This window comes from Myotis lucifugus, unplaced genomic scaffold (genome assembly GCF_000147115.1).
Source record: "Myotis lucifugus unplaced genomic scaffold, Myoluc2.0 scaffold_103, whole genome shotgun sequence".
Classification (NCBI taxonomy): domain Eukaryota; kingdom Metazoa; phylum Chordata; class Mammalia; order Chiroptera; family Vespertilionidae; genus Myotis; species Myotis lucifugus.
The window spans coordinates 316486-342989 of record NW_005871151.1 but is presented as its reverse complement, the minus strand read 5'-3'; the positions used below and the strand labels follow the sequence as shown (position 1 = coordinate 342989).

At 46.8% G+C, this 26504-nt stretch overlaps 2 protein-coding genes and 1 long non-coding RNA gene across 25 annotated transcripts in view; 2 read left to right on the top strand and 1 right to left on the bottom strand.

Annotated features, from left to right (window-relative positions):
* APOL5 (apolipoprotein L5) overlaps positions 1 to 7679 on the top strand; it is a 17704-nt gene extending 10025 nt beyond the window's left edge. For all 4 annotated transcript variants that reach the window (XM_023757223.1, XM_023757225.1, XM_023757224.1 and 1 more), the window contains 3 exons: positions 1563 to 1683; positions 2918 to 3842; positions 6696 to 7679. In XM_023757223.1, coding sequence (XP_023612991.1) covers positions 1563 to 1683; positions 2918 to 3842; positions 6696 to 6887 — 1238 coding nt within the window. In that variant the 3' untranslated portion in view covers positions 6888 to 7679. The remainder of the gene's footprint in view (positions 1 to 1562; positions 1684 to 2917; positions 3843 to 6695) is intronic.
* A 2002-nt stretch (positions 7680 to 9681) lies between these two features.
* Positions 9682 to 26504, bottom strand: part of RBFOX2 (RNA binding fox-1 homolog 2) — a 135333-nt gene continuing 118510 nt past the window's right edge. For 16 of the 17 annotated variants that reach the window (XM_023757214.1, XM_023757219.1, XM_023757220.1 and 13 more), the window contains 3 exons: positions 17384 to 17472; positions 16935 to 17007; positions 9682 to 15114 (listed from right to left, as the gene is read on the bottom strand). In XM_023757214.1, coding sequence (XP_023612982.1) covers positions 15070 to 15114; positions 16935 to 17007; positions 17384 to 17472 — 207 coding nt within the window. In that variant the 3' untranslated portion in view covers positions 9682 to 15069. Of the gene's footprint in view, positions 15115 to 16934; positions 17008 to 17383; positions 17473 to 26504 lie in introns of those variants that run through there. The other variant, XR_002830200.1, reaches the window with a different exon arrangement.
* On the top strand, positions 22778 to 26502 carry LOC106697802. 4 transcript variants are annotated; one of them, XR_002830202.1, is made up of 4 exons: positions 22778 to 23124; positions 24514 to 24601; positions 24753 to 24886; positions 26162 to 26502. It is a non-coding gene; the product is annotated as an uncharacterized LOC106697802 (long non-coding RNA). The 4 variants fall into 4 exon arrangements; XR_002830204.1 differs by lacking the exon at positions 26162 to 26502 and adding an exon at positions 25339 to 25400; XR_002830203.1 differs by lacking the exon at positions 24753 to 24886 and having other exon boundaries at positions 22778 to 23109.

Below are 26504 nucleotides of genomic sequence, written 5' to 3'. Positions count from 1 at the left end.
CAGTTAGGGGCGACCAGGCTAGCAGAAGGGCGGCAGTTTGGGGTGACCAGGCCAGTGGGGGGAGGTGCAGTAAGGGGTGACCAGGCCCAGCGACGGGGGCAGTTAGGAGTGACCAGTCTGGTAGGGAGGGGGCAGTTGGGGGTGACCAGGCCGGCAGGGGGGCAGTTAGGGGCGGTCTGGCCAGCAAGCAGAGGCAGTGAGGGGTGATCAGGCCAGCAGGGAGGGGGGCAGTTAGGGGCAACCAGGCAGGCAGACAGGTGAGTGATTAGGAGCCAGTGATCCAGGATTGTGAGAGGGATCCCGGATTGGAGAGGATGCAGGCTGGGCTGAGGGGAACCCCCCTCGTGCACGAATTTTGTGCACCGGGCCTCTAGTCAAAAATACTCATCTGATAATGGTATAGCAATATGGACAATACTTGTCCTACAATATTACATTTAAAAAATAACAGACACAGTTATAGCATGCTATGAAAGCCACATGAACAAGAATATGCATTTGAAAAATTACTGGAAGTAAATGAAAAAAATCAACAGTATTGGGGGTGATTTCTGAGCAACACAGGAAACTGCAGCATAAGAGATTCTAAGCAAGGGTAGCTATGCAACATTATCTATGGAGGGGAGGAAAAATAATTTTTCTTCTACCCTTCTGCGTTCTTATCTGAGACCCTTGTAATAAAAGAATAACCAGAAAAAAAGAAAAGTTCATTGACACATATTCTTTATGAACAAATGGGTGAGACCCAGGGAAAAATGAGTAACTCCCTAAGGAGGCTTCGAATTCAGTCTTAAGTACCATTTTCATAGAGAAAGGGGGGGGGGATGCAGGCCTCCTTGAGGGGAGTAAATAATTGTTTTAGGAAAGATGAAGGATCCTTGGAAGAACAGAGGGGAGGTATGATAATTTGTGACAAAGTGTGCCTGGGTGTGGTGTCAACTTCAAGTCTCTCCTGTGACAGGAGTCAACCTCCCTGGTTGATGACACTCCGGGGAGGGGACGCAGGACAGCCAACTGCCTTTTGGAGGATCTGTCCGTAGGCAGATGAGGGGAGCTCAGAGAAGCCTCCTGCATTGCTGCTTTACAAGTGCCTACAGCTTAAAACATTGGGTGATCAAAGAGGCATCTTCGGGGTGACATAGTCTGCTGCCCAACACCGACCTGGTTGAACAGACAACTAACCAACTCTTCAACTCAGGAAGGTTTGCGCAGGGACCGGACAATCCTTCTGGGATGGTAGATGCAGTGGGCTGGACGGAATGCACGCTCACTTGCTTCTGAGTTTGCAATATTATAAATAAAATGGCCCTGATCATCCTGGTGCCTATTGTTGGGTTATTGGATGATTATCAAAAGATTCTTGTGACTAAATATGTGATAGCAAAAATTCAACAGCCACCAGAAACCTAAGAGATGCCCAGTTTGACTATATCCTAGTTAGCTCTGGGCATTGTCAGTTTGTTTGTCTAAATCATTAGGCAAAATGATGTGCAACTTGTGAGACATTACAATTTTTGATGTATTCCAATTTTGCTTATTTTATTCCCAAATGTTATAATTAGATGGTCTACTTCACCAGAGCATCGTTGAAGGTCTAGCCACCATGACCAGAGAAGACATGCACTGGCTCCTCTCTGATTGGCAGGCTTGGGAGACGGTGATGGAGCAGCTTTGCTTGGAAAGGTAATCCCAGAGCAGCGATGTCTGGGGTGAAATCACCAGAGAGGGTTCTGTGAGGGCAGGGACTGGGCTGGTGTGCTTGCTGCCGGAATTCCAGAACCAGGAACGGCATGTGGCACACACCTGGCACGCAGTGACTTGATGGGGAAGGATGTCGGAAGCCACTCCTGCTTCCCTGGGGAGGGGTCAGCTGGCCGGTCTACCTGAGGCTGCTGATGGCCTTGCCGGGGAGCAGAGGGCTCTAACGCCACTGTCAACAGTTCCTCTGGGGCCTCGGGGCTGCTTGGGCTCAGTCTGGTTTTCCTGCGAGCCCTGCCTCCTTTCCCACAGACACACCCTCCAATATCTAAACCCACGCCCAGTCCGTGGAACGAGCCTGAGGGCCATACAACTCAGACTCTTACGAGTCGTAGGAAGTTGACTGCAGCATCCGGCACAGGCCCATGGTGTCCACTTTGGAAGCCCCACATCCTGTAAGACAAGGCGCCTCTCTTGGCCTGTTAACACGTGAGCGGAGTAGAACCCGCTGTTCCCAAGCACGACCACCCTCTGTTTGAAATTTACTTCCAGTTTCCAAAATACACGCGTGTCGGAGTGAATGGCCATGAGCCCTCCCCTAGGGGAGAGGTGATATTTGGTGTCTCCCTGCAGTCCCCCCACCTTTTTTTTTTTTTGAATATAGGTTATTTTACCATTTTTTAATATATGTCTAATACATGTACATGATACAAAACTTGAAAGGAACAGAAGGGCAAACAGTAAAAAGTAAGTGTCCCTCAAAGCTTTGGCCCCAGGTTCCCGCTCCCTCCCCAGAAGCAACCACAATTTCCAGGTAGATCCCCTTTAAATAGAAAAAATGGAAATGGAGACATGGCTTCCACAGGCTCTTATACTCGATTTCCCAGGACAGACCTGCTCACAGCCTGTACAGATGCACAAATTACGCACAGAGGTATGTTTATTAAGAAAAGATTTGGTGACGAAAGCCAGTGATGCGTTTATATTGTGTCTGATTCATCACATCGGTGTCACAGCCGGTCAGGCGGTGCAGGGGGCTCGAATCACCAGCTCCTGCCACCAAGGGGGCCAGGCCCGAGGGCCACCCTCTGTCACACTGCTCCCCAATTGTACCTCGATTCCCAGGGCGCTGCTGCCTGAGTGCGTTCGAGACCTGAGATGACCTAGAAGTCTTCAGCCTCAGGTTGGGAAAACACGCGTGTGCCGTTTCTGCCCACAGGGATGAAGCCGATGCGCTGTACTATATCGTGGTCCGGGAGCTGATGCGACGGGAGGAAGGGTTCTGGCCATCTGGGAACCTGTCCCAGGAGGAGATGATGTTTCTCCGAGAGTTTCCCTTGCGGAAGCATAAGCTGGAAAACACTATCAGTGAACTTCGCAGCATCGCAGACCAAGTTGACAGAACCCACAAGATGCTCACCAAGACCAGCCTGGTGGCCAGCTCCTCGGGGGCCGTGTCCGCCGTCATGACCATCATGGGTGTGGCCCTGGCACCGGTGACAACAGGAGGGAGCCTGCTACTCGCAGCAGGGCAGAGCCTGGGGTTAGCAGCTGCTGCCACCAACATTTTGACAAGTGTCTTAGATAATAGGAGCAATTCGGCAGCAAGAGACAGAGCCAGCAGACTGGCGAGTCTCCCCACAGACCCGGAGGCTGGAACCCGTGAAGAGATGCATTCCTCTAAAGGAATTTTTGTTCAGAGATGTGTTAACGCTCTCGGGAGCATCAGGCAGCTTCGTGCCTTCCAGAGGGCCCAGACCAACCCTGGCTTCATTGAGAGGGTCAGGAGCTTCGTGGCCACAAGGCGTGTGCCCTTCTGGAGGGCCACAGGGGTGCAGAGAGCGGCAGGGGCGCCTGCTCTGGCTATGACCTGCAGTGCCCGGATGCTGAGCGTAGCTGGGGCTAGCTTCTTGCTCATGCATGACTTGAGAAGCATCCAGGAGAACTGGAGGCACCTGGAAGAGGGGGCGAGGACGGAGACGGCCAAGGAATTGAGGATGCTCGCCTGGGAGCTGGAGCAGGAGCTGGACCAGCGGTCCCAGCGCTATGAGCTGACCATCCAGAAGCTGGAGAGGAGCTCGTCACTGAACCAGGAAAGAGGAAGAAGGGCAAGGCTGCCGAGGATGAGTGGGGATGCTAACCAGGTAGGCATGGAAATAGGCTCATAATCACAACTGCCTTTTCCAGGGAGGACTTTCCCACACTCCTCCCTTGAATGTGGCCCCTCCTGCTATTTCCAGCATCCCGTGCTTTTCTCCCAAAGCGCTGACCATGCATTTCTTTTTTTTTTTTTTTTTAATATATTTTGATTTTTTAACCGAGAGGAAGGAAGAGGGATAGAGAGTTAGAAACATCAATGAGAGAGAAACATCGATCAGCTGCCTCTTGCACACCCCCTACTGGGGATAACCGGAATCGAACCCACTGAGCCAAACCAGTTAGGGCTGACCATGCATTTCTGGCCCGTTTGTTAGGTGCTGGCTGGCTGTCTTTCTGCAGAGCGCCCCCTGGGGGCGGCGGGTGAGTAGTGCTGGGCACACAGCAGGTGCGCCCTAGATGTGTTGAATGACGTGAGTCTGGCATTTCATGATAAAGGCGACACTTCAAATGCGTCGAGAAAGGATCGTTACTTGAAAAGGAGTTTGTATTCCTAGACTCTCTTATTCAGAAACATAACTATCTATTTGTAGAAAATGAAAACGACTATCAGGAAAATGAAGCAGAATTTCAAAAGTCCTCCTTAATTCTACAGAGAGGGTGGGGTGGGGCCAGGTAGCAAGGCCACTGCCTGAGACGCTGGAAAGAGACACAGAAGACTGTAAGGCTCATAAATTCATTCACTCATTCATTCACTCATGAGTTCATTCATTGACCCATTAATTGGGGCCAGTGACGGGGCCAAGGACGAAGAAAGTGTTCCCAATCTCGTCTGCATGTTGAAATCGCCTAGGAAGCCTTAACACACACCGATGAGTGGGTCTAAGTGATGTGGGGTAGGACCCGGGCTTTGGACATTTTAAAGGCTCTCCTAGTGGTTCTGCGTGTGGCGAGTTTGGGACCCCCTGTTTTAAAGGGAGTGTCTTTCTTCCCATTCCTCTACAGTTGAACCTCGTTTCTCGAACGTCTCTCATCTCCAACAACCTGGTTCCAGGCCAAGTTGCTCACAGAAAAAAGTCCCCCTTGTGGATCAAAACTTCCATTTTCGAACAGACAACCCTTTCAAGTGTGGTATCAGCATGACAAAAGGCTTCTGGCAGGCAACAGGCAACGGAGAGAATGCTTTGGTTGCTGGCAATTAGCATAATTTTAAAACATAAAGAAGCCATCAGCCTGGGCTGTTTTGATGCAGATAGAGCATCAGCGGGCAGACTGAAGGGTCCGGTTCAGTTCTGGTCAAGGGCATGTGCCCGTGCTGCAGACTCAATCACCAGATTCTCTCTCATCACTGATGTTTCTCTCTCCCTCCCTCTCCCTTCCTCTCTGAAATCAATAGAAATATATTTAAAAAATAAAATAAAGAGGCCATCAATTAGCTAATGCTAATGTTGCTAAGGGTGTGAAAGTGCTCACAAAACAGCAATCACAGGCAACTGAATAGGTGGAAAAACTGTTGTGGATCGGATAAACGAAAAGCAGTTAGCCTGTGATAGCATTTCAGTGGTAGCATTTCAGAGGCAGTGATATATAAAAAATTCCTTTAAGATTAGTAGGGGGTGGTTTGATAAATTTAAGAGAAGAAGTGTTTATAAATTAAACAGTATATTAGACATAGCCTAATATATAAAAATCCAGGGGCTGTCATGACCTAAATGACCAGACGGACAACTGAACAGCAGGCTGTGTGGGGTGACCAGGCTGGTGGGGGGGTTAATGAGGGATGACCAAAAGACTGAATAGCAGGCTGCATGGGGCGACCAGGCCAGCAGGGGGGGGGGGCAGTTGGGGGCGACCAGGCCAGCGGGGGCAAGGGGCAGTAAGGGGCGACCAGGCTGGCAAGGGGGGCAGTTAGAGGCAATCAGGCAGGCAGGCATGTGAGCAGTTAGGTGCCAGTGGTCCTGGATTGTGAGAGGGATCCTGGATTGGAGAGGGTGCAGACTGGGCTGAGGGGACCCTCCTCCTCCTGTGCACTAATTTCGTGCACCGGGCCTCTAGTACTGTATATAAGAAAGGTTGAAACAGGGAATCATTTGTGGGTCTGGAGCAGATTAATTCAATTTACATTATTTCTAATGGGAAAAGTGATTCAGTTTTTGATCACATCGCTCTTAAAAGGCCTTCTGGAACAGATTAAGTTCGAGAAATGAGGTTCCACTGTACATCCATATCCTTTTACCCACCAGGTACATTTTCCAGCTTCTTAATAACCCAGGGGCAGATTTGGGGGGTAAACTATTCTACACGAGGATTCATATTCTGAAGGGTCTTGCCCACCCTTCCCTTGCCTGTCTTGGAGCAAGTACAAGCTCGGGCCAGGTGCCTGCAGGGCACGGAGGATCCCATGAGAAAAGACAGTCTCTGCCCTCATGGAACTTGGAGAGGGACAGACCCCAGATAAGCCATTAATGAGGAGGAGAGGTAAATGGAATGGCACGAGGAGGACAGGATGGGGGGTACTCCCAGGGGGGGGGGCGGGGAGGTGGCAGTGGGAGGTGGGGAGGAAGCGCCAGGCGGTGAGAGAAGCAGGTGTCTTCTGCTTCTGCTCCGTGGACATGCATTCTGGGCTTGTGCCCTTGCCGGTCACCTCACTGGTCCCTCTGCACATGGCCTGTGTGCACTTCCAGCCAGAGGGGCCAGACATTAAGTCCTTCAAAGCACAAGTGTTATTTAGCACCTGTGTGCCGGCACGTGTGGGGCCCAGCTGTGAACCAGACCATCGGAGGCTGCCGTGTAGGTGGGAGAACTACCTCCTGTGCTAGCTGGGTGCCCAGGCGAACCTGTGTGAGGATCCCAGTCATGCCACGGAAGTGACTAACTCTTTCCTTCTCCTTTCGCCCTAGCTGGTCAGGCTGGCCCCAGCAGAGGCAAAATTCGAGTCTTCAACCAGGAACAGGTCTGCCTGCGACGGGGCACCCAGAGAGGATGCTAGGGACCTGCAGCGCTTTGTGGTAACCCCTGGGGACTCCAGAAATACCAGGGACCAGACTGGATTTGCAAGAGATCAGCTGCTCTGTGGGGGTGGACAGGGTTAGAGTCCAAGGAGACCTAACTATACAAGTCAGTTTAGACTGGGGCTGAGACACATTTAGAACACGTGTATTTTCCAAATGATATGTAACTACACAGTACAATTATAATCAAATGGGAAAACCCCTTTGTTTTACAATAAGCTAGGCTCTGCTCCCCTGCCACCCCCCCCTCCTCACGCGGTCCCCACCCTGTCACTACAGTCACGCCATGCACGCAGTCTTTGTTGCTCAAGCTTAGGTAGGGTCTACATTCCCAGTGGCAAGGAGAAGGCAGCGATTCGAGAAAAGCCGTTACTGGGAGGAAGTTATCACTTTATAGCAGCAGAATTTATAATTGAAAAATGGGACACCCTTAAAATGTCCCAACACTAGGAGACTGGTGCAATACAAGCTAGTCATCCACGTAAGAGACTATTATGTAGCCATCAAAACGATGCTCAATAGTTGGATTAACATGGAAAATGTTGTTTTATTAAGTTAGGTGAGGAAAGCAGAATGAAAATTATCTATATACTTTCTCACCTTTTACCTAACCAGAGGAAACATCTCTCAAGCCTGTGTGTAGAAACACACACATACACACACACGCACACGAACACGCGCACACGCACACACAGCGAGGTCACACTGCAGCTATCTTTATTTAGAGGGAATTGTGGTTACTGTTCCCTTCTTCTCTTTGCCTTTCTGTACTTTTCAAGTTTTCTATTATGTGAATTACTGTTTTATAAAATGAAAAACCCCACATTATAAATATTTACATCAAAATTAAAGAGACAGCCTGCTGTTCTTAAATTAGCCTCTTCAATCACCGGCAGGAATAGTCTCCTCCTCACGGCTGAATGCAGCCTAAGTGGGAGAAGATGCGTGTTTTCATGGAAGACCATTCCCGTGATGTTAGCAAAGGCTGACCATGAAGGAAGCCTGGTCTTTTGGGTTTCTGGACCAATCCCAATGTGTGTGTGTATTGGTGTGTGTATGTGTGTGTTTGTGTTCGGGTGTATCTATGTGTATATTTGTGTGTGTGCTGGTATGTAGTATTCCCCAACAACCAATTGTGTGACACGAACAAGGTGTCTGAGAATTGAGTTAAACTCAGACACTGTCTACCCTGTGATCCAACAGGTTGAGGGCTCCATCCACAAGGCCGCCCCACTCATATACCGATCGCAAGTCAGTGACACAGTTGACACCTGTGCTTCTGACAGACTGGCTACGAGTCAGAGGTTCTCATGATCCCCCCTTGGATTTGATTAATTTGCTAGAATGGCTCGCAGAACTCAGGAAAACTCGGGTGCCCATGTTGGACTGCCAGCTGGACTGGACCCTGCCTGGGGACTTCACCCACGTGCCTGTACCTCTGCGTCAACTGCACCCTATTTTCCCATACCCCTGGCAACAGGGTTTTTAGAAACACCTACCAACTTGGAAACTGTATCACTTTAAAATGTGGGAAAAAGCAGTTAAACACACATTGGTTTATTGAATGCTGACATGTGCCAGGCACTGCAGATACAGCAGAGAACAGGACAAAGTCCCTGACCTCCAGGCGCTCATGTTCTAGTGCAGACAACAGATATCGCAGCAGCAGGGAGCACCTCACGCAGGGCCTTACCATCGGGGACGGGGGCGGGGGGGGGGGGCAGCGGACCAGGGACGCATGCACAGAAGCACATCACGATGCCCTTCATGCTGTAACAGTGCTGCTTAGGGACCAGACGTTGGTGTGTGTGTGTGCGCGCTGCTGGGGAAACAACAGAGGCAGAGACCAATAAGGAAAGGAGGCCAGACAGGCCAGCTTGTCCTGGGTGGCAGCGTGGAGGAACTCACTCCCCTTGGCCCATCACAGTCCAACGTGCAAGTGGGAGGTCTCGGAACACAGGACGTGCGGAGCACCACGAGGCAAAGCACCCAGAAGCGTCCACGGGCTGTCACCACAGGGGCTGCTTCGGGGTCCTGCGGGGAGAAGCCAGCCAGCAGCAGGGTGAAGAGTAAGTGAACACAGCGGGCAGAAGCTTATTCCAGAAGTTTGCCGTGAAGGAGAGGACTTGGGCTCTTGAAAAATTATTTGTTTTAATGTGTTTGAAAGAGTTCAGGGTATTTAAATGCTACAGGAACTAGAGGGCAAAGGTTAACCACGCTGGAGAAGGCGGGAGAGGACGGACCCCTCTTCCAGGAGAGCAGGAGCGCGGGGAGAACGGGTGAGCTCAGGCAGGTGCAGATGTGGAAGCAGAGTTCAACCCAGGAGCTCCCGGAGATGGCTGATCTTCTCCATGAAACAGGAGGTCAGAGATTGGGGAACTCCTGGCCAGAGGGATGGCGAGAAAGCACAGGTAAGAAAGAAAAGGGCGGGCGGGCCCGTGGAGAGCACTTCCCGCAGGTAAGGAGAAGGCTCAGGAGCCAGGGAAGGCAGTGACAGGGGAGGCAGGAAGGTGCCTAAGGCTGCAGGAAGGTCAAGTGGGTGGACTGGGCCCGGGGTCACGGTGTGGCCAGCAGCCAGGAGTTGGAGCGGATGGGGGTGAGGCAGTGAAGCTGAGGCTGCGAGGAGACCGCAGAAGCAGGAGCACCAGAGCAGCTTCTGCACAGACGGGCGCTCAGAGGGCGGAAGCCACAGGGAGGCTCCCGTGGCCCGGGCCCTGGGCCTCACTGACCTCTCGGTGACCCCGTTAGGCGGCTTACACATTTAGGAAGCCATTTGCCGCCTTCTTTTTTTCATCTGAAGTCAAATCCACGTTGTATCTTTGAGCCTCCAGGAGGCAACAGGGATGATGGATCCACACACACACAGGCCAGAGAATGGTGTTTCTCTCTTTTATTTAAAAACAGTGCTTCATTACCATTGGCAAAGGCAGAGGCGGTGCTCCCCCTTCGCGTAGAGTTTATAAAAGCCAGCAACATGATCAATAATTTATACACATGGATAGTAATACAAAAAAAAATAAGGAATAAAAGCTAAAGATCTAACTACTCCGACCTTCACAATTCCAGCTACTTGATAATAATAGGAGTAACCCAATGAATACTGTATGGTCTGAAAGCTACTATACAATATGATTCTTAACGAGAAGGGAGGGAATCAGAGGCTGTCACAAAGCCCTGGGTGCTTCTCTGGAGTCCGCAGGGAAACGGGACCCTGGGCGAGCAGCTCGGGGGTCCTAGGAAGTGATCCGGGGAGGGGAGGGAGAGAAGGCGAGGTGGTCAGTTACACAAGCATCCCACGTGATGCCCCCGTGCCCCGAAGGTACCTGTTTGCCATGGCAATGGGAGGGGCCGGAGAGTGCATGTGGCGTGGAGGACGGTTCAGTCCCCGCCACGGGGGTGGGGAGGAGAGGTGCTGTGGCGTTTTGAGCCTTGCAAAGATTTGGACTGAAGAGCTCAGAGACTCAGGGGGCCGCCTGCCGGGAACAGGGACCCCGGCTCTCAGCTCTGCAGCCCTAGCTTACGTGTGTCAGCCCCAGGTTTGCTCCAGCTTTTCACAAGCAGAATTATAACACAAGAAAAACAATTCATATCCCTTAGGGAAAAAAGAGGATCAATTCATCACTCGATATATAATACAGCCAAAATGAGCTGCCAAAACAAGCACACACACACACAAATACTGTGAACAGAAAAATACAGGAAAGTGACTAAGCTCGGAGTCTTGACGGGGCACCGACACTGCTTAAAGCACTTAGTCCCCAGGAAAACTAAACCAAAAGAAACCATTTTTTTTTAAATTCAAAAACTCGTGGACCCCCCTGGGAATCTGGTGTTGCTAACAGGGACAGGGGGTGGGGAGAGAGAAGAGAACCAACGTTCCCTTTCTGCCTGCAGTGTGACCTGAGCCCTCACCGCCGGCACACAGGGCGCACGCCGACAGAGGCCTGAGTGCCGCACTGGCAGGCTCCTTAAAGGCAAGGTTGAATGTTGGCTGATGGACGTTCTCGGTTACCAATCCCTGCCAACCAGCACCACCATGGCTGAAGTGATCGACCGTTTTCCTGAGTAAACTAACTGGCTACAGTGCTGGTGACGTGGACGGGAACTCAGCCCCCACAGCCAACTGCGACCCTCCAGCACTCCTGCGCCTCGGCTCCTCGTGGGATTCAGGAATTTGAGAACCGGCTGTAGTCTGGTCTGCAAGTCTCACTGTAAAGACAGGTGCCAGGGACTCCGCCACACTCACTCCACCAGAGGGCACGTGCTGGCTTAGGACACCCGGAGCCGACCTGCGAAGGGCCCTGCGTCATGCTCCACTAGCTCCCCTTACACTAAGAGCTAGCACTTGGATGGCTATGGCCTGGTTGATCAGTAAAGCAAGTATGAAGGAAGTACAGAGGAAAGGGGAAAGGGAGGGAAGAGGCTTTTGAACAGTAACATTTTCAAAAAATAAAATAAAATAGTGTTTTATGCAACAGAGAATCAAGTTTCACTGTGTACACTACAAATGGTCAAACATTTTCAAGAGCAAGACAAAATAAAAACACACAAATTTACGTTTGATGTTCACCTTGCCCACTATTTTTTTCCTATCTTAAAACAGTGCAAACAGGTAACTTATGCTTTTAAAACACCACTACCCCTTCCCTACCCCCCAAGGTCTCTTTCCTCCTATTATCCGGGGGTGGGGTGAGGGTGGGGGTAAAATCTGCAATTCTGCAAATGTTACTGTGCTAAAGGGTTGCAAGCAGCAGAGAAGCGGCCGGCCTTGGCGAAAGGGGAGGGTTTGGACAACGTCCCCTTTCCCTCCTTACACGTCTAGTGCCTTCCAGACTGTCCCTCGCTTGGCCTCGCTCTCCTGCCGGAGGGAAGGGGGGTAATCAAGCCCGCCTCGCAGATCCTTGGAGCTGCTTCCATCCCAAGTTTCCACCTCCCTCCTATCTGGAAGCTACGTGACTAGTCATAGGGTGATGGCGACTCACCGACTTATCGGCTACCTCTAGGAAAGTCTAACCTACACTAAGAGCAGTTCAGCCCCTGAGGAGTCACACTTGTGAAGAAAAGCTGCTATCGCTTATTTCTAGGAAACAGATCTCCACTAGCTCCCCTTAAACTAAGAGCTGAGCCCCAGCCCCCTTCTTTTTTAAGGAAAATAAGAGGCTCCATTCTGACTGTGGCTGTTGGAGGATAATGGTGATGGTAGGTTTTGTGAAACCTGAGAGCCTTAGAAAGGACGAATCGCCACAGCTGATCCCTGATCCAGGTCCTTGGGAGCTGAGCTATGTAACACTAGGGATTCTGGGAAAGACCTAAGGACAGCTCTCTGGGGGGAAAGAGGCATGTTTAGATAAAGATCTCCACTAGGGGTCTCCTTGAAGGAGCCCAGCTCCTAAGAGTAAGATGCTTAGTATAGAAAGTCCACGTCATGAGCTAAGTAAGCTGCTGAAATCTCTCCTGCACGGTGACTCAGCGTCAATATGTTTTTAGGAATTATCAACCAGCACGCGCTAACGAACTCGCAAGATGCCAAACTCTCTTCTGACTCAGCTGCTTAGTCCAGTGGGGACTTGAGCCAGGAATGGACAAGCTCTAATGCCTTGAGGAACCTGCCTCTGATGGAGTCTCAAAGTTCAAAGGTGGATGGGAGGCCAATACCGCCAAATCCAGGGGTTTCCGAGCCCTACTCCTCAGTGTGGATACCCAAAACTAGAGGCCCGTTAGTGAGAAGCAGAACTCATCTGGTCCTGCTCAGGAGGGAGCTAGAGGGAGCCGTGTTACCACCCCCTGGAAGGCAGCAGAAGCCCTTGGAGAACACGGAGCTTGCCTGGGGTCCTCAGCCAGAACCAGCTGAACTGAAATGCACAAAGGGTACCTCCAGCTCAAGCTCTGCCTCCTAAAAGGGTCATGGGAGCTGCCTTCTCCACCCTTCCCTTCACCCTCATCCCTTCTGGGGAAGAGAAGACTCTCAAGCTCACTGCCCTCCTCCCTGCTGCGGACACAGCTGTTCAGAATGTGGCCTTGTCTCCAAGGGGTGTCTTGCCATTCTGAGAATGGCCCTCTTTGAACATGACACGAAATTTCTCTCGGTTCCTTTAGTCAGTAAAAGCTCTCCCTCAAAACAAAAGAAAATAAGAAAAAGAAATCCTCCTGCCCCCATTCTCTAGAAATTCCCACCCCCCACCGCTAACTAAAAGATTTATATACACACAACAAAAACTGTCTTCACAGCAACAAATCAAACTTTGGCTTGGGGAGGAGAACCCTTAAGAAGTGGCCAGTGGACTGGGCAGTTTGGTGTCCCCTATTCTACACAATCCCCAGAATCAACAAGAATTGCATCGAGGCCTCTAGCTTCAATGATGTCTCCCAGTTGCTAGGACAGAGGATCCTCAAGGGGAGAGACATGTATTCTATCCGACAGGCCAGTCCTTCCCAGATACAAGCCTCTGCTTACAAAGAATGCTTGATGCTGTCGTATGTCAGTCACTTTAATTCAGGGACACGAATCAGTTATCAGTCAAGAACATGTGTGGAGGCAGGAGTTAAAAAACCAAAACCAAACCCATAACACACCGGAAGCTCCGTGTCTTTGAATTACTCCCTTTATCAGCTATCCCTGGGGTGAAAGGTCACCCTAGTACCAATGTGAATAGACCAGGGAGCCAGACAGACGGTGCTTTTCTGTTTTCTATGCCTTCATGCTGGAAAGGCAGGACCCTTACCTCTATCAGTAACAGCTAACAGCTAGAAGAGAAACACTTTCTTCCCTACCTCGATCACACACATAGGGGAAGGCAGGCAGCAACAGCAGTGACCCACTGCACGGGCCGCCCCGTAACTCCTGGCCATCTCTTCCTCCTTCCCTACGGGAGAGCAGCCTCGGGGCTTCGTGCTTTCTGTCCTGTAGTGTTCACGAATACCAACTGGTCCAGGTGCTCAGCTGGGGTCTTTGGAGGATAATGAGAAGCTGGGTGGAAGGGCCACGGGGGCTCAAGACTGGAGAGAGAAGTGACTCATAAAGGCTCTGGAGGAGGACATTCCTATGGCTTTGGAGCTAGTACAGTGCCATCGCCGCCCTGACAGGCCCTGGCCACCAAGCCTTCCAGGGACAGCTGGCCCAGGACGCGCTGCTTGTCTCTTGCCAAGTCTTCATTCTGTCTTGCACTCTGCACTGACTTTCTGATGGAAGAGGAAGATCGCGAGTATCAGAGTGCCTTGCAGACACGGCCTAACCTCCTTTCTCTTCTCTTGACCCTCTGTACTGGCTCTTGACAGATTGTACTTCATCCTCAACCGTGTCCAGGAAGAAAGCTGGCCACTAGCTATTTATTTATTTTTCTGTCCCTGGGTCCTAAATTCCTGAATCTTGAGGACATGGGGGCAGGGTGTTCATAAAAGGATAGATGAGCTAAGCTGTGGTTCAATTAAAAGGGAAGGAGCCCAGCAGGAATGCTAGGATGGCAAGAAAGAAAAGAAATCTTTTTCATACTCCAGAGTTCATTCTGAGATTAGTTTCCTAATGAGGTGTTTATTATCCACAGTCTGAGAGCAAGTTTGGAAATATTAATATTATAATTCCAAAAACTCTGCCAACTGTCTCAGGCTGTGCATGTAAGATGATTGTAAAAAGAATGGAGAAGACAGGAGGGAAGAGGAGAGGAAAGTGAATTTTTAATTCTCCTGCTTGGCAAGCACAAATTCCTATCATCTATTAGCATGTGGGTTCCAGCCACAACCAATCAGAATTGCCTGCCAAAGACCAGAAACTCAGAAGACTAGAAGACTATCCTATTGCAGAAAATCTCTCCCACTTCTGCGTGTCCCCCCGCTGGCCAGCACCAGATACACTTTGGTAATTCTGTCTGCTGATTTCTGATCAGACGCAGTTCTCAGTTCCTAATCTCTCTCCTCCCTCATTAATTGCCTCTTCCGTGATTGACAGAAAGCTAAGCACGGACATACAGACATGGAAATGCATTTTGTTTTTTTTACCACAGTTAAAAAAAAAAAGGAAAAAAAAAAAGAAAAAATGCACAATCTTTGGAACAAAAGAATTAAAGGCAGAAATTTAAAGGAAAAATACATATTCAAAGAACATAGTGAGGTATAAAAAAGTATTCTCTCTTTTTTTGTGTTTTTTTGTTTTGTTTGTTTTGTTTGTTTTTCCTCTTCATCTTGCTATAGAGTTCCTCTACTAGTAAATATTGCAATAGCCAGGCCTCATGAACTGGGGGCTGTCCCACTCGCAGGGTCTCACGTCACTTCAGTAGGGGGCAAATCGGCTGTAGCCACCTCGGTATAAACTCGCCTGCAGTGATTAAAGACATAAAAACAATTAAAAGGTTGATGAGAGATTTGGGAAAACAGCTTCCTTAGAAGCCTCAAAGCAACTGATGCGATGCTGCCAGGGGCAGCGCAGTCGGGAAACCACCTCGGCCTCTGAGAGGCTCGAAGCAGCGCCAGGACACTTACTGCTGACCCGAGCTTCTCAGAGGGAGGGCACGCCAACGGGGCACTGCGTTATCCACATGAACTAGCACAGAAGGGAAAGTCAGCACAGTTCACAACTAGGTCTGTCGATGGGTCTTTGTTTACCTTGACTACATCATTACAACCGTGACCTTCTTACACTTACCTGTCAATGGGGGACATGCTACCTCTGACCGCTATTTCTGTCATATCCCATGTTTGAGACAGTGTTGGATTTAAACCTGAGTCAATCTTTCAATGAATAAAGTCAATTTCCTGACATACATGTATGTATAACTGGGGTTTTAACTGGGTTTTATTTCTTTACTAGAGGCCTGGTGCACAAAAATTCATGCACTCCAGGTGGTCCCTCAGTGTGACCTGCACCCTCTCACAGTCTGGGGAGCAGGCCTAAGCTGGCAGTCGGACATGCTTAGTGCTGCCGCAGGGCTTCTGGCTGAGCAGCGCACCCGCTGTGGGAGTGCACTGATCACCAGGGGGCAGTTCCTGCATTGAGCGTCTGCCCCCTGGTGGTCAATGCACATCATAGTAACCAGTTGTTCTGCAGTTCAATTTGCATATTAGCCTTTTATTATATAGGATGTTTATCTAATGGTGCCTCTTTTTTTCAAATAAAATATCCCTAGGAACATAGATAGCGCTCTTTGGGTTATTCTTTTCTAGAGGACTTATATCATGTTGGCACTAAATAAAACCTTAGGAGCTTCATCACTTTCTTCGTATTGTATGTCTCTACCTTAATTCTAAACACACACCCCCAACCCCGCCTGGGACCCTATCACTTCCTCCCACAAATCTTCATGGGCAGGAAGTCAGTGTGCGACAATGACAGGCTCTCTCATTTACTTTAAGTCTTAAATCTGAGCCCTCATTCTGCCCCCCTCACACCTTGTCCGTGCTCCCAGACAGCGGCCAGGCTGCACTTCAGAATGCAGAGTTTTGGACATTAGTAGGTGTCACAGAGGAAAGGCCTATCTTTGCTGGAGTCAGTGAGTCCCCATTGTTGGACCTGGAGGCATCCAGGCCAACACAAAAATGCTGGGGTGAGGATTTGAGTTTGGTTAAGGGGCATCATTCTAGAAGAGCTCTAGCCTTCTATGGAAAGACCGTATTTTTGCAACAGATGTTACTACTAAAATATCTTTGTAAGGCGTTCAACACCTGGTGATTTCTAGTACCATCTACCAGAAGACTTACAAACAGCAAGGACAGCCTTTGGCACCTGCATTTGCAACTCATACAAATTAAGTTATCTGAAAAGCTTAATGTAAAAATTGGAGAGTCTTATGCTCTGAAGTCCTTGCTAACACCTATCAATAAAACTACACTACAGTTACGTATCCAACATTTGAGCCAATGTAAGATATCAACCTATTTCCTTCTTTCTTTCTCAAAAAATGTCGTTACTCAGGGCAGACTGCCACTGTCCATTCCTTTCTGCTGTCCTTACGCAGGCCTGTGGCTTGTACTACTGCACTCAGGGAGAGAAGGTGTTATGAAATTTCCAGATGGTCCTATGTGGCTTTAATACTTTGGTAATGGAAGAAGGGCTAAATTTACTATTTCCCTAGATCTTACATAGTCTGTAGGTAAAAGTTAGAAGTAAAATGTTTTTTAAAAAATTGTACATATACTTACCACAGCGCCAACTCCATAGCTAGCGGCAGGGGCAAGGGCATGGTAGGGGTCAGCTGTGTACACCCTGCCATAACTGGAAAGGAGAAATACAATCAGGGAGAGAAAGAAAAGATAGTAACCCCCCAAATGAAAGGGTTTACTGTGCTAAGGACTGGTGAGCGGCTTGATCTTAGAATGATTATTAGGAAATTGGCAGAATGGAAAAAGCCTTCAGATTCCTATTCCTAAATATAGTACTCGGAAAAATTCTGAGGTCTTCTCTAAGATGGAGAAGAAGGGAGTTGCAGATGACAAAGAGGGAGATTGCGGTGAAAGGAGGCAGCGCCATGGCTTTTGGCATGACAGGCCACGAGGAGAAGGCCAGGCCTGCGGGCAGCCCCAGGCACTAGGTGCCGTTTTGGAAGTGGGGAAGGGCGGAGAGGCAGTGACACTCAGGACCATGTACGTACCCGTCGCTGTAAGCGGCGGCAGCGGCTGCAGCAGCCGTGGCTGCGGTTGCAGTAGCAGGCTGTGCATATCTGTAGGCTGCATATCCGGCCTACAGGAGAGAAGAGAACTGACTTTACAGCTACCTCTCCCCCCGGAAGCACAGATGAACACACACCCACCCACATGAGACAGACAGACACAGGGAGACACAAACACAGACACACACATGGGAAGAGGATGTTTCAAACTGCATCGGTCTACATGTTACTCCCCCAGTGCAAGAGTAAGCTCCACCCTGCACAGGGACTCGCTGTCCAATTTGTGACAGTAACAAAAATAAACCATCTTGGTAGGATCTGTTCTCAAATTTAAGAAATGAAGATATGAATTTTGATCTGTCTTGTTTCAGTCTCTGCTGGAACTTTCAGCAGGGAAAATATTCATAGGAAGTTGGGAGAACTTTGACTGACAGGAAGTATCAATTAGAGAATGAAAACATTAAATGAATGTGTGTTAACGTCCGATTCCCTGATGCATACACAGACTCTTACTGCTAAGAGTCTGCAGTATATAACAAAGGCCCCGTATAGCTATGCTCCATCGACCTAGCACGCTTGTCCAGAGGCTGAGAGAAGAGGCAGTATTTAGGAGGAAAAGCCAGGGTACATCAGGGGTGGCAGACTTCAGCCTGTGAACCCAGGGCACTTGTCACCTGTTTTTGAAAGTAGTTGTGACAGAGACTGTCTGGCCGACAATATTGAGCACTTGGCCCTTTACAGAAAAAGCTTGCTGACTCCAAGCTATTTCAGACTCAGGCAAGTCAGACTACAAATGGCTGATGCCCTTTTGGCTGGAATAGGATAGATTAAGAACCGCCCACCCCAAGCATTTAACTGCATTTACTCTCCTTCCCTCTAAGATTATGGATTCTCAAGTCCTGATTGCATCGCAGGCTGCAGAGTTTTTCTACTAATGGCTCAAATACCCTCAGTCCTAAGGAGCTGCTACTTCGCCTCAGTCTCGAAGGTTCTCACTGCTGGGTAAACCCCATGAAGACCAGAAAGGAGCGCAAAGGTAACCACACAATGCCACACGAGGCAGGCTGTTGCAGTGGCAAGCCCGGCCTTTGGTTTCTTCTTTAACCTTCGAGAATTCATCTATTTAACCAAACGTAATTCAGGTGTGAATTTTTATTGCTGCGATCCCTATCAAATATGACTATGCTCAACTGGCCCATTCTGACACCACTTCAGGAGTGACGACAGCACATTTGGTTTCTGCAGGTTAGCAGGTCCATTTCTCATGGACATCTGAAGCTTCCTGCCCTGTGCTTTCTACTTCCTATTCCCTCAAATGTCCAAGTTTTGCTAAATCTACGCAAGGAATTGCAAATTCTGTTCGGTATCATTTCTTAGGATGGATAACAAGTATTTTCTAATGGGAGTCTTGCTCTCCTTGGCCATCTGATGTGGCAGCGTCTAGCTGGCTGCTTTCATTTCTGTCCAGATCTTACTTTGGACACATCTGCAGTTCCTTACAGGCCCCTAGCGCTCTCTGCTTCCTTCGTCTGTAATGTGTGCTTTCCCTAACGGCACTGAGGGGCATTTACTCTTGCTCTTTAAATTTATTTGCCTGAGTCAGATAGCTTCAAATGTGCACTTTAAAATCCCTGATTGGTTTTCAGTGGTTATGTATTATTCCTTCTTTGTTCTTCAAAGGAATGACTTAGAAAAGTAAAAATTTATTTCTCAGTTACAGATTATCCTACAGATTAAGAAAATTCTGCCCGGCCAGTATGACTCAGTGGTTGAGCGTTGACTTATGAACTAGGAGGTCATGTGCCAGGGTTGTGGGCTGGATCCCCAGTGTGGGGTATGCAGGAGGCAGCTGATCAATGATTCTCTCTCATCACTAATGTTTCTCTCTCTCTCTCTCTCCCTTCCCTTCCTTTCTGAAATCAATAATATATATATATATATATGTGTGTGTGTATATATATATATATATATATGAAAATTCTAATTAATATTAGCAAGCATTGGCAATGACAGGACATGGCAGGAAGCACCTCGGGGCTACTTTCAGTCAACATGCCTCCTTTCCTTCTAGTCAGTTCTGTGGGAGCCGGCAGGCAGGACCGATGTGGGCAACACTGTACAGCCCAGCTGCAACCTATACACATCACATCATTTATAAACTAACTCAAGTTTCTCTTTATTTATTTATTTTTAACTTCTAAAGGAAATAAGGCAGCAAAAGCATTTGTTAAGGCAACAAGCTAATAAATACTGTTGGAATATTAGGCTTTGAATGAACCTTAAAGGCTCAGTTTCCATTATAATAGGAGACTCCATCAGTGCAAAACTAACGCTTGTACTAAAACAGTGATGGCGAACCTATGACACGAGTGTCAAAGGTGACACGCGAACTCATTTTTTGGTTGATTTCTCTTTGTTAAATGGCATTTAAATATATAAAATAAATATAAAAAAATATAAATCTTTGTTTTACTATGGTTGCAAATATCAAAAAATTTCTATATGTGACACGGCACCAGAGTTAAGTTAGGGTTTTTCAAAATGCTGACACGCCGAGCTCAAAAGGTTCGCCATCACTGTACTATAACGTGTGCAGCAGAGTTACCTTTGCTAAAACTTAATTGTGAACCAGGATAATGTGGTAAAGAAGCATTACGTGGTTTGTCTCTAGTATTCTCTCAAACACCAAAATAATCTTTAAAAAGTAACAATAAAAGTCAAGGTAATAAAAGCAGTTAAAGCCCCAAATTTGTTTACTTGAATGGAAGATTAAAAACTGAAGTTCTAAGCCATAGGGCTCACGGTACTATAAGTAAGGCTCACTAAAGACAGAGATAGTGGGGAGTACATCATATCAGTACAGCTTTGAGGTGCACCGCACTATTTCTGGAAAAAAAGAGCTTCTGAATGAAATTTCCAATAGAACAATTCCCCTCAGAAGCCATCAGAACCTCGATGTTTTGGGGTTAATGTTATTGTTACTCCAAAGGGATCAGACTGTGGGAAGAAGCTTTCTTCCAAGCCAGGAAGAGAAGGGCAGAATCCACTTGCAGTAGTTTCCTTCGACTGAAAGCAAATCTGACGTTGGAGTCTGCATTTGATGGGGTTCTCTGCTATTCAAATTCAGGAAACAGGGCAGGGATGCAAATATTTTATTGACAAGAAAAGGCTCAAGAAGGATATTAACATTAAGAAAAATTACATTCATGTTTTTCTTAAACATCACTACTCTCTTAATTACTTTATGATAATGGTGCGACTGGGAGGTCTTTTACAGGGGGGTCTGTGCTTAGGATGGGCAGGTAATATCCTAATAAACAAATTTGGTAATTCATGATGATTGCTGCAAAATTAGAAAAATTGAATTTTGTATCATGGATTTACTCTTCTTAGAGGTAGTCTTACTCCAAAGTATTTCTGCTCCTGCTTTAAATTGGTTGTTGAGCCGAAACCGGTTTGGCTCAGTGGATAGAGCGTCGGCCTGAGGACTGAAAGGTCCCAGGTTCGATTCTGGTCAAGGGCATGTACCTGGGTTGCGGGCACATCCCCAGTAGGAGATGTGCAGGAGGCAGCTGATAGATGTTTCTCTCTCATCGATGTTTCTAATTCTCTATCTCTCTCCCTTCCTCTCTGTAAAAAATCAATAAAATATATTTTTAAAAAAATTGGTTGTTGAACAAACTGTATCACATAATATAAAACAGGACAAAGAAAATCCAGATATTTCTATTCCAAATTAGGAGTGAATAAAGATTCCAGGCTGATACTTTCCTCAGTTTCACTTCTACTAGCAAATCTGAAGTCTTTTATAGAACATGAGAACAAAGTGCAGTTTGAAACACCACCGTTTTCATTATTGTCTCTTAAGTTTTCCAAAAGAACAAGGGTAGGGAAGTGGGTAGGAGAGACAGGGCTCAGGCGTGGGGAGGGGATATGGCGCCACATTTATTAATCACATTAAGAACTAAGCATGCCAACATCTGGAGCTAAAACAACCAGCAAATCACCACGTTCAGACTCGGATTGGCTAACTCTATCTATCCCAGCATTCTCTTGGGACAGCGGTTTGCCCTAGGCTACCACAAGCTCGGTGAAGTACAGCCTCAATTACTAGAGCGTGCAGCCACAACGACCTGGTATTACGGAAACAGTCAGTCACCACTTGAGTTAACATTCCAGACCCTAACGACTGGCCCCTCCCCAGCCCAAAGAAAAAGGAAATCTTGCCCACCCTAGCCCTGGCCCACACCACAATGTTAATAATTATAACAAGCAGTAACCCATCTGTTATATCAGAGAAGGGAACAGAGACTCCACTGAGAGATTTAGAGTGAGATGTTAACATTTCTTCAGCTGACTGCACAAACAAACAAACAAAAAAAGAGGAGAAATAATTCATTTGGAGATATGAAGTCATGAAATAGCTGATGTGTATTGCTTTTAACCATGCACTGATGCAAAACTGAAGCAACCATTAATAATAAAAATTAAAAAGGACATATGTATTTACACACAATCAGACCTGTTTGATCTGAAGCAGTTTGCAGATTCTATCTGTGTGTGATTTGAAATAAAACAAAAAATGGGGATTAGCATGGCCACAGCACACCCTAATGTAGGAGGGCACACACGGACAGCTTTGGAACCCTGATCGCTGCATAAATTTGGCATGGCTACGCCTGATCCAAATATACACGCCCCTTTACACATAATGACTTTCTGATTCTTCTGCAATTCACTCTGCATGACTCCTCGTGCTCCCAATGGGGCGGCCCAGTGCTACCTCACCCGCCTAGTCAACCTTCTTGACCTGGCAATGTGACTCAGTCCTGGCCGGCAGCACTCTCGGGTAGCTTGCCCTCTGTCAACACCCATCCATTCTGATCCACAGTGCTCTTCTAAAATATCTCCTGCTTAAGCATTGTATCATTACGCATAGCCATAACATGTCTCTGCTTTCAAATTCCAGCTTCTTCAAAGGAAAATGCTGTTACCTTTAAGATCCTTTTGTTGTTGTTAAAGTCTGTTTTCCATGACTCAAAGTCACCTCCCAGGGATTTTCTACTGCACTCAATCTAATTTAATTCATCATCTAATGAACTGTATGACGTTGCCACACTGACCACATGACTCTCTGCAGCTGGGCTTTCAACTAGACCAAAATGGAAGGGCTCTACATATCACCCCTCCTGCACCTGACCTCCGGCTGCCACTAATTCTATTAGCTTAATCTCACTCTGGCAGACTTTCCCCCGTCTTGATTTTAACCTAGCCTCTAACTGTATTATATTTGTTTTAGGTTTACATTAAAACAGGACTTTGGTGAGCATGTGATGTCAAGACACCTTCGTTCTACCTGGAAGACAATGACGTTATGTGACACTGAGGAGGAGGGTGTGTACTTCAAGACCAGCAGACAGAATGAGAGCTTGTTCCCTGTATGTGGTGCAGGTTGATACAGCAAGAGGGGTGTGTGGGTGTGTGGGGAACGGCGGGTGCGGTGCTGAAAATCACCGCAGCAGAGAGAGGCTGGCTTGGGCTGAGTGCTGTGCCTCTGTGACTCATGTTGTTCGCCCTACACACTTCTACCCTCCCTTCCCTCACCTCTGCCCCACTTCAGCTGAGAACCGCTGCTCTAGACTGCTCTCGTGTGAGGGCCTCCTAGGAGACAGAGTTCTTATGGGGCAACATGGCACCTTTGATTGAAAGTGAGTAACACAGACGTGAGTATAAAAATTTATAATTGTTAAGATCAGCTTGTTATCTCTCACTTATTCCTTTTTAGAGAGATCATCTTTAATGAATTATATCTCTCAAACACTGCTATTCCACATCTCCCCAATGTTGTTCATTTCCAAGCTCTTGCTGATGCTACATAAATGAACTGAATTGTATAAAGCTATCCTAGCATCCAGCTATCAGCGGCAAACCTTCTAACAGTGCATTAGTATCCAAATGAACTCACTGAGTTGTTTTAAGATGAAAGGAAAGTGGAAGGGAAATACATGTTTCAATTTTAGAGTCCCAATATGTCTAGATTTTAAAGGCAACTTCTACCGTATGTAGTAGCACAGTCCAATTACCACTATGATTCTACTACAGGGCCCAATCTGGGATTCAGGAGTCCTCTTTGGACAGATTCTACTTCCTCCCTTCTCTCATTTCTTTCAGAGTAGTAAGAAAATGTCCCCACCTGCTAAGACCTCCAAATAGAAAAGCCCATTTAAGCACATGTTCAATGTGATTGACAGACTAAAAAAGGTGGCAGTGATGGGACAGTGCACTAACATGCCCGGGGCGGATATGTGGCAACGGGACAGGGGCACTTAATTTTGGAGGTAGTGCCATCATGTATGAACTTGACTGTGTGCACTGCTGAGGTAGCAGGGCTTAGATCACACGCTCACAAGTCTTGATTGTCCAAAAAAGCCTCTGTTCCCATCTCTAACGTGGAGCTGGAATGGTTAGTATAATTCAATTTTTTTTCACTGCAATCCACATCTGATTGATTGGCAGGTCACACTGGCACTCCTACCTGAGGTATTTTAGCGCTAATGATTGGTTCCTGTAAGACTATTCTATAACAGAACACAGGAAGAGCAGTTCAAAAAACACAGCTGTGGAAGGAAAAACAATCATACAAAAAGCCCGCTAAGGGGCCCACCAGCCTTTTCTTTCCTTTGGATGCAAGCATGCTTTTCACAGGGTGACAATTAAGGAGCAGTTTGTTACCCACTTAAGTGAAGTAGGGTGAACCATGCCTTTTCTACTGGTCAAAAAAGGAAGGTGGGGGGGGGGGGGGTGGATGGACACATAATCTATGTGCTTACCCCATGGGTCTATGGGGGGATCACTTTATAAATTACAGGCACAATCGCTACATCAGTTCTCCAGAGAAGAAAGTGCATAAAAGACACAGAAAGGAAGAAAGTGACTAGCAAGGATTTCAGCCTAGGAGATCAGAGAAAAGAGATTTTAAAAACCTCCACAATTAATAGCCTAAATTACTACAACAGAACAAAAGCAGCAACTTATACTCTTTTCATTCATGTCATCTCTCAAGTTCAAAGCCTGTTCTAATTAGCTAAACCCTCCACTCTTTCTATTTCTAGCCTGCCCTCTGAGGAAACAAGAACTAACCATACCTCGGTAGATTTCCACAGATGGAAAACGCACAGAGAGAAGCAGAACAAACTCAAGGTAAAACGATAGGGCTTTCCTGTGTGTGTGTTTTTAAGACACATCCTTTGCTCCCTCACATATGGAATAGGGAATATGAAGTTCTAAAAGCTAGAGTTATATTATACCTCACTCAACAGTTACCTCATAAAGTATTCTTATTTTTCACTAGTGGATTGGGATATGATTTCAGCCTCAGTGACCAACTTTTTCCTCCAAGTAACTGCTTGAAGATAGGAAGTAAAAATGGTAATTACTACGAACTCTTTTCATCAACAAGAGGCCACGGGTCAAAAAAATATTTTGGTAAGGTCACTGGATTACTTCTGTTTAGCTTGATACGGTAATCCAGCAAGTAGATAAACAAAACTCAAGGGTATTTTCTCAACTATAGAAACATCATCTCTCTCTTAATGAAATCGCATACTGTGAACTAAGGAAATGAGAGAATTGTCAACAAATAATTTTGGTTGATTGACTTAACAAGGTGGAAGTAGACCATACTTAAAAAATCCCCAAATATGGACCATATTAGAGAGGGGGGAAAAAAACTTGACTTAAATAATTCATAAGGAAAAGTGTGCTCTAATAGAATAGATTTCAAGAAAACAACTTTAATAACATAAAGATGAGTTTCATGAGAATATGGACACTAATGTAAATGGGAGAATGTACATGCTAAGGTCGTATGTAAAATGTGTACATATAGAAAAGTGTCATTTGGTGTAAAACTAGAAAATATTTCCCTAATCCTTAAGTTTCGCTGTCAGCACAGGAAAGAACATACCTTTCCATACCTCTTGAAAATCATCTGAGGAAATAGGTGAATTTTGATTAAATACTGAGAGGTAATGAAATATGGATTAGGTGGGTTTTGTGCTTGGTTATACAATAACATATGTAATCTAGGGTGAGTCACAATCTCTGAGAGACATATCATTGAAGTGAGAGGGTTGGGCCCGAAACATGGGTAAGGTTCCTTGAAGCATTTCTCAAATTAAAGAATACTCTGAAGGTCTACTCTACACAGGACAGGTGAAAAAGTCACTTACAGTACCACGTAGGACCTTTCCACCCTAGCTCTACTTCCGGCTACACAGAGCCTCTACATGCATTCTGAAAGTGCACAAACATTTTTAGATTGCCAGAGAATCTTGGCAGATTGTGAAAATTAGTTCACTAAAAAGGCATTCTTAGTGATTTTGGGACGTAAGGGTGGAGACAGCATTTCCAGACAATTATAACCTAGGTCCAAGAAATAATTTCATGGTGACAAGTTTACCTTACAAAATTGTTTCTTAGTGATTTGGTGGTTAGACCAAGCTTGCATTCAGAAAAAGGTCATTTGGGGAGGTCCCTGTAAAAGACTTCAAAACTCACAAACTTTGACTCTTCGTCAGATCACTTTGTTCATATTTTAAATAATATGCAACAAACCAATCAGAACGTTAGCTATAGCTAGACAGACTAAGTACTGGGTTACATGTTAACATGGCTGGCAGAATCATCAAATCATGTATGATAGTCCAATGTTTGTAAGAGAAATCTAGGTTGCTAATTCTGCCACTTGTTTCCCTCTAGATGGCCCTTAAGAAAAGAGACCTACCAGTTGCAAACCTTCTAAAATAGAAGGGCCTTAGGCAAGTGAATACTGGTTTCCTCTCCTTTCCACCCACTCTTCACTGGCATCAGTTTCTTATTTTGCTTTCACACGTTAGTGCTCTCTCACAGTATGTAAAACAGGAAAAGACCAATTCAGAAAGCTCACTGCCATCTACATAAATCAAAGCTCTAATGATCTAAAGAGGGATGTGAAATGAGAAGAAAAGCAGAAAAGGAAAAGAGCTGGTTGAAGGCTAAGCTGTCCTGTCATTTATGTATGCACATGATACGACAGTAATAAAAGACTTTAAACCTGCTGATC